We start from the raw sequence: 17,316 nt of genomic DNA on the forward strand, positions 1-17,316 counted from the left end.
ACATATTATGTCAGCCCCCGGCATATACTAAAAATAATTGTTGACATGGCCACAATGCCATTTTAAAAAAAGAGGGTGGATTAAACTTTTCTAGCAATGCAAAGACACACACACAGCTAAAATAGTAACTGAATCTCTGTTTGTAACAGTGTGGACATCAAGATAATTCAATTTCAGAAACGAAAATGGTTTCATCCACTTGCTGCTTAGTGTCAAAGTCCAATTTGTGAAAACATCACATTAATGGTTCTATAAGTGTAGTCAGTTTACTACAGATTGTTCTTGTTGTGGTTCAGAATGATGAATTTGGGATTCAGCTGCTGCTCAGTGAAGAAGCGGATCTATTGTAATATACCAAAACATAAAAAATTCATTCTGAACTAATTTGCCTTATGACCGTTTAAAAAAAAATATATATACTACATTGCTTTATTGATTTTACCATGTTTAATAAACAAGTCAAGTTAAACAAGAACAACAACAACAAAGTGGCCCTTGCATCTTTCTATTTTTCTGTATGTGGCCCATTTTCACATTTTGCTTCAAAATCAATCCTGTTCAAGAAGTTACCAGACTTCTGATAATTGCTGTTCTGAATAACTCTGTTACTTTGTACCTAACTATATATTATTAAGTAAGTTTAAATTAGAACATTTTCAATCAGGTCAAATTTTTGTTTTATGTTCTTCATGTATTTGAAAATAACTTTGCTTTAGATCATTGCATTAATATCAAAACCTTACACAGAGAGAAGAAGTTGCTTGTAAGTTCAGAGGACTATGGACGTGACTTGACTGGAGTCCAGAACTTGAGGAAGAAACACAAGAGGCTTGAAGCTGAATTAGGGGCCCATGAGCCAGCCATTAAGGTAGGTTGTTTCTTCCCATATTATTTACAAACCTGAATTCCAATGAAGTTGGGACATTGTGTAAAATAAAAATTAAAAACAGTGATTTGACAATCCTTCCCAAATCCAACCTATATTCAATACAATACACTACAAAGAGAAGATATTTAAATTTCAAACTGATCAACTTTATTTTTGGGGTAATAGTCACTCTTTGAATATGATGCCCGCAACACATTCCAAAATAGGTGGGACATCGGCATGTTTACCACTGTGCCATCACCTTTCACATTTCTCAATACGTTTTTTTAACTGAGGACATTAATTGTTGAAGCTTTGTAGGTGGAATTCCTCCTCATTATTTCAGCTTCATTTGGTCAACAGGCTGGGGTCTCCGTTGTCGTATTTTGCGCTTCATAATTCTCCACACATTTTCAATGCTCCATGTGTGTGGACTGCTGGCAGGTCAGTCTAGTACTTGCACTCATTTACTGTGTTTTTGTAAGACCTGCAGAATGTGGCTTAGAATGGTCTTGCTCAAATAGTAGGGACATCCCTGAAAATTACATCGTTTGGGATGGCAGCATATGCTGCTCCAAAATCACAAAGTGATGCCTTCACAGTGCAGGTTACGGGTACAAAGCTGTGGCGATTCCTCTAAGACTGCAAGGGAAACTCAGCTTCCCCTAAAATACAACCCCAGTGAAATAAGCGAATCAGCGATCTTGAAGTCTAAAACGCCACCATGGCATTTCCTAAGTTTTTTAATTCCATTGTTCTGAAATGACCGGACACTTTACCGATACCCAGTGGCTTAGCTAAAAATGACTCTCTTGTGTCATTCTGTCTTTCTCCAATGACTTACCCCCCTTGGTCACACAGTAGGCTACCTTCATAAGACACTCCACCTGCTAGTAAACCGCACATCATAGCAGGTAATATGAATTTTGCCGACCGAATTTTGGTGAAGCTTGTTAGTCTTCCTTACGAAGACAAAAATTTGAGTAAATAAACACATTTAATGATTTGCCCAGAAAAAAAATGAGCTTCTCTTCCGTGAATGACCAGCAGTCCCCCATACTATCACAGGTACTGGCTTGTGAATTTTGTGTTGAAAACATTCCAGATGATCATTTCTGTCGTTGGTCCAAAGGACACAACATCCTTGATTTCCAAAAACAATTTGAAATGTGAACATAGTGGATGGTCATATGACAGTCTCGTTGTCCCAATGAAAGAAAACACAACAATCAAGAAAAACTCATTTTTGGCGCTAAATGTTTTGTTTCTAATGAACGACTTAAATCCTTCTGGCATTTAATGAGTTAATGTATGACTTCATTTTGAAATGTTATGGTATTTAGAACCAGGGCTCAAGATTGTGACCGAAATACTCGCAGATGTGGTCAACTTTTAAGTGTATGCTGGTAACAATTTAATCCAGTCACACTAGTGCGAGTGCAAGTTTTAATGCTACCTCTGTAGTCTGTTAAACTGTTTAAAACGTGGTTGAACGTCACCGTCTTTTTCACTATTTTAGCCAGTCTCCTCCCTTGCATGCTTCCGTTGTAACGAGAGTGCCGTCTCCTTATCTATGTGTGCATTCAGAAAGAAACTGAGAGCGTGCTCTTCTCTACTCCGACCGTGTGGAAACTTAATCGAGCGGTTTTCACAAGTGTTGTTTGGTTATTCAGAGTGCCACAAAAATGTGAATAGAAACAGTTCAAGCATTAGTAGCTGCTGATTGGTTTATAACAGGATGCATTTGGAACTTGCTTTGCATTGACGCCAGAAGACATTCTTCTACTGCTCTTTTTCCATTAATGGACTGCTCCTTTTGCTGCTGCTACTGCAGAAGCGTAGAAGTAAAAGCACAAGGCAGAGAACGAGCAGTCAATCTACGTCATGCAAACAATAGTGACGTATGTACAAATATAGTTTTTACAAAATGTATTAAACTGTTTGTAACAACCAAATAAATCATAAGGAGCAAACTGTCATTATAGTCTTGGTTCCCTTTAAAACTATATACAAGAATCAACCTGTTTTATCAGCCAGTGTTGTTGCAGACAAATTTCTTGTTAAAATATTTTGCAAATATATCTTGAGCCACTGTCAATCTTTTATGTCATACTAAACAACAGTATGCATATTAAGACAACTTAACGTCAACAAATATGGTCATGCTTTACCTCTCCAAAAGGGATGTGACCAACTAAAAAAGTTGCTCTCGCCAGTAAGTTAATGCGGAGCCCTGATAATGATTTTAACTACATCTGCATGCCCCCAGTCTGTGCTGGATACTGGAAAGAAGCTGTCTGATGACAACACCATTGGTCAAGAGGAGATCCAACAGAGACTGTCTCAGTTTGTGGACCACTGGAAGGAACTCAAAGACCTGTCTGGAGCAAGGTAAAGGTAAAAACATGTTGAATTGCACACAGGCACACAAACAAACTTTCTGCGTTTTCCATCCCAGGGGACAGAGGCTGGAGGAATCGTTGGACTACCAGCAGTTTGTGGCAAACGTGGAAGAAGAAGAAGCATGGATTAATGAGAAACTCAATTTAGTAGGGGGTGAAGATTATGGAGACACGCTGGCTGCTGTGCAGGTGTTTTTTTGTTGTTGTTTTTTTACCAGTCTTAAATTGTCAAAATGTATAGGTGAATGTGTTTTTCTAAATGTCAACATTTCATTATTAGGGCTTGCTCAAAAAACATGAAGCATTTGAGACAGACTTCACTGTGCACAGAGACAGAGTCAGCGATGTTTGTGCTAATGGAGAAGATTTGATTAAGAAGGTAGTATTTGTTGAATTGGCAGTAAAGGAGGCTGCATTTTAAACTGGTTTTGATTTTGATGTTGTTTTCAATAGAACAACCATCACGTGGACAGTATCACTTGCAAGATGTCAGCTCTGCAAGGCAAAGTATCGGAGCTCGATCGGGCAGCTGCTCAGAGGAAGGCGAAGTTGGATGAGAACTCTGCCTTTCTGCAGTTCAACTGGAAGGCTGATGTGGTGGAGTCTTGGATTGGTATGTAAAAAGACTTCAGAAAAGCAGTCTGTCTTCAGAAAGATAATGCTATCCCAGAATCAAAAAGATACAGTATGTCATAATGTATGTAAGTATTTACAGATAACACGAGAAAATGCAACAGTTGTTTATTGGGCAAATTATTTTGAACACTTAATTTTGTAATGGCCATTGTTTTAAAAGCTATTTGACAGGCTCATTACTTAACTCAATTTATAGATCACTTTAAAATCAACCATAGCTGCATACAAAGGTGCTGTCCATCGGTGGCTGCCTCCAGTGCTACTCACACTTGGTGTATGGACGGTGCGAATGTTTGGTGGTGGTCGGCACACACTGGCCGCCTCGCTTTCGTCAGCCTGCCCCAGGGCAGCTGTGGCTACTTAAGTAGCTTACCGCCACCACAGTGTGAATGTGTGAGTGCATGAAAATGAAAAATGTTTCCATTGTGAAGCATCTTTGAGTTTCAAGAAAGAAAAGTGCTATATAAAGCTGATGCATTATTGTTATTATTACATAAAGTAAAAATCAAGACATATAGAAGCAAAGATAATTAAAACAATAAATTAATAACAGTAAAACAGTAAACACAATAAAACAATGTCATGGTATGAATTTTTGGCCATATTGCCCAGCCCTACTCAGTGTACAAAAGGCCAGTGAAAGGAGGCCAGGATTGGGTTTGTGCTCTACAAGCTCTAGTTAGGTGGTGAGCAGCAGCATTTGGGAGGACAAGCTGACTCCAAATTAAAGTGCATCACAGTAGTTGAGCCGAGATCTAATTTAGGCATGTATTATGGTTTTCAAGTGCTGCTGTGAAAGAGAGGCTTTAATTTTGCAAGCTGTCAAGGTCACAAAAGATTTAACAACTGATTGAATAAAAAATACGACTTTTTTTAATAGCTTTCCAGCAGAAACCTAACCAGACAGTTCAAAGATGGAGGCTTGCCCATAGACAGTATGGCTGTGTCCAAATGTCCTCCCTTATCCCCTACCCCCTCATTCACTTCATAGTCCCGCACTATATAGTTGCCTAATATATAGTGACCTCATTCTGTTTGGTGAGTCGGACAGCCAGCTAACTACCTGCTCCTCATCACATATCACGTGACCACCATACACACTGAAGCGTAAGATCGCTGACTCTTAATTGTGAATAAAAATGTGTTTAAACTGTATATTATTTCCTTTGTTGTACATATTTTCAATTAAAACAAAACTAATTATTTTTGTGGATGTATAGCTTTGATGCTCACCCCTTTTTGTTTTCCTGCTCGTTCTCCTGGTCTACTTTTATATTAACCGGTTGAGTGACCATCAATGTGTTCAATACTTGCATTCGGACACCCCTTCTACTACTATATATGAGGATTGGATATCTATGCACAGTCGGACACAGCCAAGGTCACATGATCAATAGCATGGCTATCAAATTTGTGTTTGGACATAGGCTATTACCTAAGAAGTGACCACAAAATTAGCAAATGTGTATTTCTATGTTAAGCCAAGACTCAAAATACGCTTTTTTTCCCTTTTACATCATTTTGCTAATCAGTTACTTCAGTTACTACTACAGTTGGACTTACTGCATTTGAGGAGCAACTGTCTCAATTGAGGAGCAACATTTTCCCTTTTAGAGCACAGGGACCTAAAGCAAGTTTTTTATTCAATAAAAAAATGGGGCTTTATTTGATACCAAAATCAACCAGCATTGGGGCTAATTCCTTTGTTTTTGTTGTATACTGAAGAGATTTGGGCTTCAGATCAAAAGATGAATATGAGACAAAAGTTTAGAAATCCAGCTTCTATTTTATGATATTTACATTTAAGTTATGTTAAACAACTCAGGACAGAGTACCTTTTGTTTGATCTTGACCACTATTCAAGTTAGCATAAATATTGGAACAGACATTTTTAAATTAACTTTAAGTGAATAACATTTTCCCCACAGTATTTATAGATTTTCACATATTTAATACAACAGTAAACAGTCACAAACAGGCAAAAACAGACACACAAAAAAGGCATCTCCACATTGTATTGCAATGTAAAGGTAAGGTAAAGGTTTCCACATTTTTCTTCTAACTCCTCTGCCCTCCCTCTAATAATGTGAGTCATTTTTTCCAATGCAACAGTATTGCTCAGTTCTGTTATTGATTGATTCATTAAGGTGCATCCATTTTCTTCCAGAAAAATTCAATCAGCCTCCTGGCCTGCAGCAGTCCAGTCATTCAGAGTAGATTTACTTGCGCAAACTACAACATATTTGGGATAGATTCCCAGCACAAAATGTTTCGCTCTGTGACGTATTTTAATTCCAACAATATTTGATCAAGTCTGTCCCACTCCTCTCCAATACCTTTGCAACATTTAATACAGGTGGCTGGAATATCAAGAGACCAGCTGTTAAGCTTTACACGTGTAATATTCTCATCAACCATTTGTATTGTAGTAACCTCATTCTCGCGTTAACAGTTTGTCTTTGAACTAAAGGACAATGCCCTCTGCCGTTCTTCTTCTGTTATAACTTCCTCAAAGTCAGAGTTCCATGCCTGTAATCTATCAACAGAAGATTCATTGTCACAAGTTACCAAAACAGAGTAGTATAAAGAAGTTAAACCCTTATCTTCACTGTGTATAAGTGAATAATATTTAATAATGGTGGCATAAAATAAGCTTGCTTCCCTTTATCATATTTTTTATGTATTACTGGCATTGGGCTGAACCCTCTTATATCACAATTTGGAAAATGCTATATTTTTTTACAAATCGATACAATTGATCAGTCCACACGTGTGCGTGCTATTTTTATTTATTTATAAAATGATTGACCAGTCTAAAGTTTTGAAAATGCCTGTCGCTGTTTAACAATGCATGTTAATGATTGAACAAACAGGCCGTTTTTGGGGTCATCCACAATCCACAACTCATGCCCAGACACTTACACATTACAATACTTGCCGACATCACACACTCCACCCCCAGACGCTGCATCTTAAAAGGTGTCTATGTATCTACATACAGTCATTTCTATTTATTTTGTACTTATATTTAGAATGTAAATATATTTAGAATGTATTTTAAAGAAGGTTTGATTTAATAAGATCCATTGTGTTTATCGATTATATAAGTGGGGATTTTATATGGCCTTTCTTTATTTGCTGATTATCACCTTAAGCGTGGGTTTGGAAAACATCAGCCATGATTAACTGTATTGCAAACCATGAAACAACAAACTAGAACTTTTTTTTTTAACTTTCCCCTATTGGTTGCCGTCATGTTCAGTATTTAAATCTGGGGCCATTTATATTCTGTGGATGTACACCTTGGCTTCTTAACTCATTCACTCCCAGCCATTTTCACTGAAGCAACCCCCTTTTACACATTTGAGAACTATTTTAGTATGTTGAAAATTTGAATAATATGAGACGTTTAAAATTAAAATTGTCATAAACGTTGGGGAAAACCTTGGGATAGTAAGTCTAGTGTAAAATGTACTTTTGGTATTGTGTACAAAGAAATAATATGCAGGTAATAATACATGGAAGAAAAGTGCCTTAAATTGATATTATCCTTGTTTTAATCTGTATTTAATTATGTGGGCCTGTTTTACTCCAAGAAACATGAATAGGCAGGTAATGGAACAGATGACCTACTCTCCGGATTTTTTATTTATTTAGAATATATCCCAAAATAGTATGATATGCAAAGGCTTATTTCATAATGGAGTTGGATAATCAAAGTTTTTGTTCCAAATATTGATGGGGTAAAAAGCTCATTGCCATCTTCATGTGCCCACATGGCCAGCCAGTGGCCTGAAGTAAGGGGTCCAAAATAATCATTTTGTACCATAGCCCTATTTGGAGCTCTCTGGAACCCCCACCGAAGGCCTGAGTGCTGTGAAACGCTTTAAATACTTAGTAGAGTTCCCAAATGTGATGATAAATCAATTGAAACCCCACCAGCACAATAGATTTCCAATATTTCCCAATATATTCTGATAGACATATCTACCAATAGTACACCTATGCTAGTTTTAAGCGCAGATTCTGATAGACAGGGTCAGAATACATCGATATAGCAATTTAAAATGCTGGGGGGGGGGGGGGGTGTTGCTGCGAAAATTCTTAACTCATTCACTCCACGCCATTTTCACTGACGCCAACCCCCCTTGCTCCCGGCTGTTATCCTATATATTGTATGATTTTGCAAGGCCCACAGGGTATTGTGTTCTATTGCTATAAAAACATGGAACCTACCAAAAGAAAGATTAGAGTCTCTACTTTCATCAGGGAAAACATATTTGTATCTCTTTCCGTTTTGTAACAATTAGCATTAAAATATGGCTAAGTTTCATCATTATTCACAAACCTGTTGAAAACACTGGCAAAAAGACCTTGTTGCAACATGGTCCTAGCTGATCTCTTATACTCTGCTGCCACCTGATGGCCGTTTAAAAAAAATATATATATAATTTCTATTGCTTTAAGCCACATCTTCATGTCAGAAGCTGCATCACAGCATTCTGTATGCTCTTGCATAAAAAACTTGCAACTATGTTTTTGGGAGTGAAGGACAAATTATCAAAGAACGTGTTTACATGTTTTTGGGTTTGAATGAGTTAATGAAAGTGTTTGTTTGTTTTCAGGAGAGAAAGAGAACAGCCTTAAGAATGATGACTATGGCAGAGACCTGTCCTCTGTCCAGACTCTACTCACCAAGCAGGTATTTGTATCTTTTGTGCATACAACTTCACTGTATTTTCTTGTCTCTTTACTGATTTGGTCTGTGTTGATATGTAGGAGACATTTGATGCTGGACTTCAAGCCTTTCAGCAGGAGGGCATTACCAATATCACAGCTCTCAAAGACCAGTTGTTGGCTGCCAAGCATGTCCAAGCCAAAGCCATTGAAGCTCGTCATGCTGCCTTAATGAAGCGTTGGAATCAGTTGCTGTCCAACTCAGAAACCCGCAAGATGAAGCTTCTGGAGGCTCAAGAGCATTTTCGAAAGGTAAAAAGGCCATAGGGTGGGTGGGTGTTACTGGATTGTGTTGTGGGAGTTGAGTTTGTTTGTCGTTGGATGGGTGGAGAGATGTGCAGCTCATCATTTTTTTGTTTGTTCCAACCCAGGTTGAAGACTTGTTTCTTACGTTTGCCAAGAAGGCATCAGCTTTTAACAGTTGGTTTGAGAATGCAGAGGAGGATCTGACAGACCCAGTGAGGTGCAATTCTCTGGAAGAGATTCGGGCACTGCGTGAAGCCCATGAGGCCTTCCGCTCCTCGCTGACCTCTGCTCAGACGGATTTCAACCAGCTGGCTGAACTGGACCTGCAGATCAAGAATTACCAGGTGGTGTCCAACCCCTACACCTGGTTTACAATGGAAGCTTTAGAAGAAACATGGAGAAACCTGCAGAAGATAATCAAGGTATACTCATTAAATATTTACAGTACATAACCGTTCTCACACCTTTTTCTGTTTACTAGTTAATACATCAGATCATATCATTGCAATCCCCAAATACAGAATATGGGGTGCAAAATTGACAAAAAAACAAGTGGGAAACACTGGTATAGTGTTTGTAGGCCAAGGGGTTGTCATCCCGGGGTGTACAAAAGCTTACTGTAAGGCATTAGCCTTGCTGTGAATAGAATATAGAAAATATGCAAGTAATTGACATCCTATCCTCCCCCTTAAAAGTTTAAAATTCCCTATAGATGCACAAGATGGCAACAAAATATGATTTTTTTCATTCGACGGAATTTCGAAGGAAATTAAGTGTGTAAACGAAGTTTTTCGCTTCACTTAAACATAATTCCTTGTCTCCTTTGGCACCAACACATTTTTTTTTTCAAATATATACAGTCAAGCCCGAAATTATTCGTACCCCCGGCAAATTTTAATTTTAAAACCTGCTCCAGCCATGATGACCCATTTTTCACTCATAAACTGTCTTTATGTATTTTTTCACCGGGAAAATTATATTTGTATGCATTTTCAATTTCATCCATTTGTTTTGGAGAAATTAGTAGATTCTAGGCATGGGACGAGACACAAATCCCACGAGATGAGATGTCTCACGAGATTTAGTCCACGAGAACGAGACAAGATTTGCGCAAAATTTTTAATATAAAATAAAAAAAAAACTCTAATATAGATTGTCCAGTTTTCAAAATGATGTCTTTTTACTGAGCAGACTGCAAGAAAATTAATGACCTAGCTAAAGCACAAATGTAAACATAAACAGGAGAGTCACTTTTGTTACAGGCTCATTTTTAAAATGCTGCTGCAATAATTGCACTTCTGGCTCAACAATAGAGATGGGAATTGAATTTTTTTACGATTTCTAATCTATTTTAAATTCTTATGTACACGTTTTTGTTAAAAAAAAAAAGAAGGGAAAAAAACAGGTAGATAAGCATCAACTTTGTTTTATGCCTAACTTAAATGTTTAAAAGTAACATGACCTTACAAACTCTACAATGAAGTCGTAAGCAGTCCACACCACATCCTAGGACTTCACAATGGTGTGACATGGCCGGTCCCCAGAAAAAAAGAGAAAAAAATGAAAATAAATGTAAATAAAAAAGTAAATATTCTAATGTAGAAATTTACAAAATACAACCTAGATTATTTTGTGGCATTTGCACAATAATTGTCCAGTAAGATTTCACCACTCTTATATGAACTGAGCACTCCTGCTGCCTGTGCGAGTACAGTCTGACAGCCTTTGAGCTAGGCAGACTCCCGTTCACCATGATCACCGAATAAAATGAAAGAAGACATTTCCTTGGTTGTATCTCACTGAGCGGCAAACGCTTGTGGGGCTGTGCGCAAGTAGCCAGTGTTGTTTTTTCGTCGGAGTTCGTTCTGGCAAACGTCTCGGCACATTTTGCAACATTGAGTGAACTCTGATGGGGAAAAAAACACACTGCTTCGTGCGCACACCCCGCAAGCCTGCGCCGCTCGTTCAAATACGGGCTTTAACATTAGCAGTAAGTAACGACATGTTAACAACTAGAAAAATTCCCGCGGAAATTTTGAATGGGACTGGTAATGAGCTGAACAGTTTAAAATTTAAACCACTGGAATCGGTCAAGAAATGTGGAAGTTAACCATAATGAACATCAACTAAAAGTATCTCACTGTCCCTGAAAATGTATTTCAAAAAATGTAAATGAGCTGAACAGTTTAAAATTTAAATGACTGGAATCGGTGAAGAAATGTGGAAGTTAACCATAATCTAAAAATATGTCACTGTCACTTTAAGAGCGCACACACATTTTTGACTTGGAGCCGTCACGCGCCCCACATTCCATTGAGATTGCATGAGAGAAGCACCCCTTGAACAAAAGCCTCTCACAACTTAACGGTTGAAGATACAGATTCAAGAAATGGCTCGTTAGAACGGCAAGGGTTTGGGGAACACGAGCATGTTCTCATTTTCTTAATCGGATAAAAAATGACCAAATGAGAGCAGGTTGAAAACTTATGATTTATCAGAAATGGAGAGAGAAACAGGGATGTGATTTTTCCGCTAATTTGCGGAATTCCGCTTTTTTTTATCCCCCCAAAAAAATCAGATTTTTTTATTTTTTTTTTTTTTTTTTGTATTTCATTGTGTATGCACATGACTCCGACAGATAACATCTTCTGCTATAACAAAGACATTTGTGGTATGCTCCAATATGAGTTACTTTTCATTTGGTCATGATACAATTATTTGTTCATGAAATTTGAACTCTTCAACATTATTTATGTGTTAACTTAGTAATCACATTAGTTAGATGTGATAGTTTTTAAAAGCAAAGGCAGTCCAATGTTTTTGAATGTGACTGATTTTGAGTTGACTAAAACTGCCATTTTATATGGGATAGTTCAATATACATTGAAAATTTATGCTGTTGTTTTGTCTATTTCTTTGTCATGTGAGTGCATTGAAAGTACTTAAAAACACGGAAAACCCATGAGCGAGTGCCAGCGGCCCCCAGACCCCCGGCTAAATTTTCAGATAATTTCACTTTGGTCAAATCACATCCCTGGAGAAAGGTGCCTGAAATTAACATGTAAAAGACAGGCGAATTAGTCCGACTTCTCTTGCTTAAGGTGAAAATAAAGGTACTAAATGACACCTTAGCCAAATAAAAGTTAGTTTGTCTGAAAGAAGACACTCGTGACTACAAAATGTGAGAATTTGATGTCTAGTGAGCAAAGATTGTGGCCATGGTGACGAGTTGAAGTGAAACTTTTCCAAATAGAAGTCGACTTTTCTTTGTTCCCGCCACTCTAAACAGAGTGTGTTAAAATGCTCTATCACTTACTGTCTTTGAACCCGCACAGGGGGGAGAGCTTTCATTCCTTAAAAAAGATTTCGACACTGAGCTAAAGATGGGAAAAATTCCTACAAAATGAGCTAAAATTCGTATCGGTCGGATAACGTATGCGTGCGCAGCGTGTCTTGGAAAAAGATGCTTGATGTGTGATTTTGTCTTTCCATTTCCCATTCATTCCTATGGCACTTTTCGGGGTAGTTTTTGGGGTATTGCGTCGCCATGGTAAGTGGGAATTCCTAGAAAAATAATGCCGCACCGAGTCCGATCGAGCCGCATTGTTTGATACCTCATTTGTCCCGGTGCGATCTACGGTACGGGCCGCATTTAAGCGGAAAAATCCGTGGAAGATGATATAATAACCGCAATAAACCCATTTTTGTAGGATAGTAATATGTGCTGCTTGCTACGCTCAGCAGTCCCATAATAAGGCGAAATGACATTAACACAGTTACCTGCAGTACTGACAGTAGTGATGGCTCTCTCTCTCTTCCTATGTCGCTCTCTCTTTTTCACGTGTCTGAAGCAAGGTTTGGCTGCGCTGCTCAGAGAGGGAGGGACGGGAAGAGAAAGGGGAGAGGAGAGGGCATGCAGTGAGTGTACTGCACGCAAAGCTCGTGCTCCGTGTCTCCACCAGTGAGAAAGAGACAGGAGGAGGAGAAAACAAACAGAGAAAAAGAGAGTTGAAGTATTTAGTCTTTCTGAATGCCAATTTGAAATCAAACAAGGTCTTTTATCCTGGACCTGGTGAGTAGTTTATAATGTTTGTTTTGTTTGCTGCTGCTGCTGCACTTATATTACTGCTCACTATTTTTATTTGATTACTTTGATTGTTGTTGGTTGAAGTTGTGTTGCTTATTTGTTTATAGCCTTTTTCACTTTCAATACAATAAACAAAAGTATTTTTCTTTGCTTGATAATTGTTGCTATTTGCAGTCAGCAGAGTACAATACTTAGTTCACCAAGTAGTCATTTATCAAAATGTATGCTATATTTGTCGTAAATATTGAAAAGAAAAGCTTAAGTTAAAAAAGAGCTGGCTCTTTTCACTGAGCCGATCCAAATGAACCGGATCACCCAAAGGAGCCGAAAATCCCATCACTAACTGACAGGAGAGGACGTGGTTACGTTAATGCCGCCGCCGCTGCTGCTGGGTCGAGCACCCATGAGCGGCTCACAAACGTGACAGTCATTTAAAGTTATCCCATGCTGTGCGTGCAAATGCTTTTGTAGTTGTAGTTTTATAGTTGTAGTCTTTCCTTCATTAGACAAAAGATCGAAATTGTAAGTTTCCCAGGTTTTTTTTCCTGTAAAATTAACTTTCGCGGGTAAATCGTCAAGCCATGTTTCTCCCGGTGCCCGTAAACATCACCACACGTCATCGTCGAGTTGGCAAACAATGCCAAAGAATTGAAACACTAGGAACCGTTTTTCAACAAAAAACAGTTTTTGATTTCTATCTCGAAGACCTTGTGGTCAGGAGAGAAGAGAAATCTCGTGGCTTTCCAATCCCGCGAGATCTCGTCGCACGAAATCTCCTCCCATCCCTTGCAGATTCAGAAAGATACACCCCTTTTTAAAAGCCATTACAGCCACGCCCCTCCCTCTCCCCATGCCTTGGAACACGTCACTGCAGGGACCGGACATTAATTGTAAAATCGTTGTACATATATATCGCTAATAATGTCCAAAAACAGCGATCAATTGGCAGGCTGGAAAGGGCTAGCAAATACAGTACACAGCCTCCAAAGTAAATTCACTAATGGTCATACAATTTCAACCCCCAAAAAATTGCGGCAAATTAATCTTAAAACCTCTAAAAAAAAAAAAATCAAAAAATTATGACATTGTACTTCAGTTTTCTGACATTTCTTTAGTTTCCATTTAACACAAAGTGAGTTATTTGGAAAAATGTATATTAAAAAAAAATCCTTTAAAGTTTTTTCCTATTTAAAATTGTTAATTGTGTTAGCTTTCTTTTTTTTTTCTTCTTTTTTTTTAAATCAGGAGCGAGAGCTGGAACTGCAGAAAGAGCAGAGAAGACAGGAGGAAAATGACAAGTTACGGCAGGAGTTTGCTCAGCATGCCAATACTTTCCACCAATGGCTACAGGAGACCAGGTAGACCAAGCATCTTTCAACAAAAGACATTGTGACTGCAATTTTCTTTGTTTTATTTGGAACATGTTATTAGTAATGTGACAAGATTTCCCAAAAATGACAGCCTGTCAAAACACAACACAGTGTACAATGCACTAAGAATTTTTTAAATCGGATAATAGGGTCTAGTGAAATGAAGTTTTTGGTATGTCTTGCTGTTGGGGATCGCTGCTTTCTTCCAAATTTTGGAAACTTTGTACACACGCACACACACACACACACTTTAAGGAATATTTTTTTCCAGTGCTCAATAAAATAAAAAAGTACAAGAATAGCTGGACCACAGCCAGTCAGAGGATGGTCCCACCCTTCATTACCTCTGATTGGCTGAGACCATGTTATATGTCTCCGTTGATTAATCAAAGTGAGGCTTTGTTGAGTCGGCTGATTGCACGGGGACAACCTCTGATTTATTGTTTTTTCTCGGTTTCACCATTGTGAAATTAGGAGGCCTATGCATTGAAATCGGTTGGTTGCACTCTGCAGCCCTGCTTTCAAATTAGAGTAAAACAGTATAACTTCATTATTCCTTAGGCCCCCGTCCAGACAGAAGCAAAGCTTTGTTTCTCAAACAAATCTCGTACACATAGAAGCATTTCAAGACTTGCGTGTGTCCAAAAGAAGACGCTGAGGACGTTCAACGGCTGTAATGTATATGCAAAGTCTGTAGTGGTGCTATAGCGCAGCCACAGGGAGTTAACAGAAAGCGGCGTAGAAGAAGAATCAGCGAAGAAGACACGGACACTTAATTTTTTTTTTATTGCAATCTACAGAACAAACATGGCTTTGCATGTATCAAAACAACATGAAAAGACGAACACAGAAGTGACAATGGGGGGTGATTCAAGTACAACACCACTTGTTGAACGTGGGAATGAAGAAGCAAGAATATTTCGCGGCAAAAGCATAAGCAAGCTAAGGAGGCTGCGCAAAACGACTACGACACGGCTATGCCATTGTTGTTGACAGACTGACGCAGTCACCCAATAATTGCCGCATATGTCATCAAACTGCGACAATGCGTCGTCATCGATCTGCAACCATTACGTCATCGCTGGAGGAGTATCCTGGGTAAGGTGTCCAGACAGACGCGTACGGGGCACGTATTGAAATGTTGCCACTCTGGAGGCCGGCTTAAAAATTGATCGGTTTCAAGCTCCGAAACCGCGCAGTCATGTGGATAAACGGCTTAAACGGTAAGAAACTTGTGAGGATACATTGAAACTGGCTTTCGTGTGGACAGGGCCTTAATGTTCTCCTCGACACTTGTTTTTGTCATCTTCTACTTGGGGGAACCCGCTTCTCTGATTGGCTGACAAGTTTCAGTTAAAAATATCCATCAATTGCTCGGACAGGCCAAAATTCTGTGACGTCAATGGTTCAAAATGGCCATAACTGTTCTTGTTTCATGATGCTTGTCATATTGTATATATTATGTATTTATATTTGCCTAACTCGATTTAAGCGCTAATAGAAGATTATTGGTGAGAAGAGCAGTACAATAAATACAATAAATACTTTGACTGGCTTTTTTTGTGAATGTATTTGTTATGGAGGATTTTAGAAATATTTGCGTTGCTAATTAAAAAAAATTATTTTATTTTTTTTAAAGTTCTAAAATTATGATGACCACTCATCAAGTTTCTCATGTTATTAACTCTGCATTTGCACAATGGATTTTAAACAAACAATTGAATTGGTGACTAATTATTGACTGACTAAAAAAACAAAAAACTATTGACAACAAACATACATATACAATCACCACCATATTGCCATCTTTAATTTTTAGCAAACCCGTTATATAAGGTTGTAAATAACACCACCCACCTTTTGCATGTACCATTAAATAAAAAAGGTTTAGAAAGAATAAGCTATTATTTAATTAGAAATGCTAATTTTCTACATGAATTAACAACATGCCTTGTCTTTTTCTCTTCCTCCCTTCTCTATCCCTCCTACAACTCGGTGGAATCCTCACTGTTGCTTGGGATTACAATGCAAATCAGGACATATCTTCTGGATGGGTAAATATCAAAATTAGTTCTTTTAATGGTCCTATAGTATGAAAATGCACTTTAGTGGGGTTTTCTATCAATAATATGCATCCTCGGCCTGTCTACAATCCAACCAGGTATATTAAAAAAAAAAGTCAGTCCGCAACTTCTTTAGCTTTCTCCTCCTCCTAAAATGTGTGCTTCAAACGGGCAGATTAAACTTCCGTGACTTAGTGACGTCAAAAAGACACGGAAGTGCATTCGACCAGCCCCCTCGGTTTGTGGAACCACCTCTGGTAAAGGTTTGTCACGCCCACTGAAATTTGAGAAGCCGGCTGCTCCTTTCTTTTTCTCCCTTGCTCGCAAATGCTCCTTGGAGAGCAATGGAGAAACAACTATCAGGAACAAGTGGTTGCTTCCTTCATCCGAGTCTTTGAGAAGACAGTGGATTCATTTTATTTTTTAAGGACGTGTACCGACATAATTTCTCAAAGGACTGTTTTCTTAGTGAAAGCCTGTTCAGAGCTCAATTTGCAACACGTTTAAACATAATGGACCGGTCCCAACAGTGAGACACGACTGCAAACGGGAGTGATGTAAGTTTAACATTTTTGATTTAGCCTTCCTTATTATCATTTCTAATGAGATGTGCACTTTCTACCATATTACTGGTGTATTTTTAGTGCCTAAAGTGGGAGCTACATTTGTCATGTGGAGGTTGTTTGGTTACAAGAGATCACATATGTTAAAGCAAGACGGTGGTTGGATAAAGTGAAGCAGTTTGTGTATTGTTTTGTCAAGATACAATCCGCGGTGGTTAATTTGCCGTGACTGGCAACTCGCCACCTAGTTGACATGACTTTGTGATGCTAACCGGCCGCAAAGTGGTCTCGACGAGACGGCTTGCACGTTCCGACCACACAGTTGCCTAAATGTGCACATTTGT

General features: G+C 38.5%; 1 protein-coding gene across 5 annotated transcripts in view; it reads left to right on the top strand.

Moving 5' to 3' along the window:
- sptan1 (spectrin alpha, non-erythrocytic 1) overlaps nt 1–17,316 on the top strand; it is a 146,185-nt gene that overhangs the window by 120,607 nt on the left and 8,262 nt on the right. For all 5 annotated transcript variants that reach the window (XM_077585431.1, XM_077585428.1, XM_077585429.1 and 2 more), the window contains 10 exons: nt 748–868; nt 3,138–3,259; nt 3,327–3,459; nt 3,551–3,649; nt 3,724–3,883; nt 8,532–8,608; nt 8,686–8,895; nt 9,015–9,311; nt 14,222–14,334; nt 16,383–16,400. In XM_077585431.1, the coding sequence (XP_077441557.1) occupies nt 748–868; nt 3,138–3,259; nt 3,327–3,459; nt 3,551–3,649; nt 3,724–3,883; nt 8,532–8,608; nt 8,686–8,895; nt 9,015–9,311; nt 14,222–14,334; nt 16,383–16,400 (1,350 nt within the window). The remainder of the gene's footprint in view (nt 1–747; nt 869–3,137; nt 3,260–3,326; nt 3,460–3,550; nt 3,650–3,723; nt 3,884–8,531; nt 8,609–8,685; nt 8,896–9,014; nt 9,312–14,221; nt 14,335–16,382; nt 16,401–17,316) is intronic.

Source organism: Vanacampus margaritifer, chromosome 14, assembly GCF_051991255.1.
Source record: "Vanacampus margaritifer isolate UIUO_Vmar chromosome 14, RoL_Vmar_1.0, whole genome shotgun sequence".
In the NCBI taxonomy this organism is placed as follows: Eukaryota; Metazoa; Chordata; class Actinopteri; order Syngnathiformes; family Syngnathidae; genus Vanacampus; species Vanacampus margaritifer.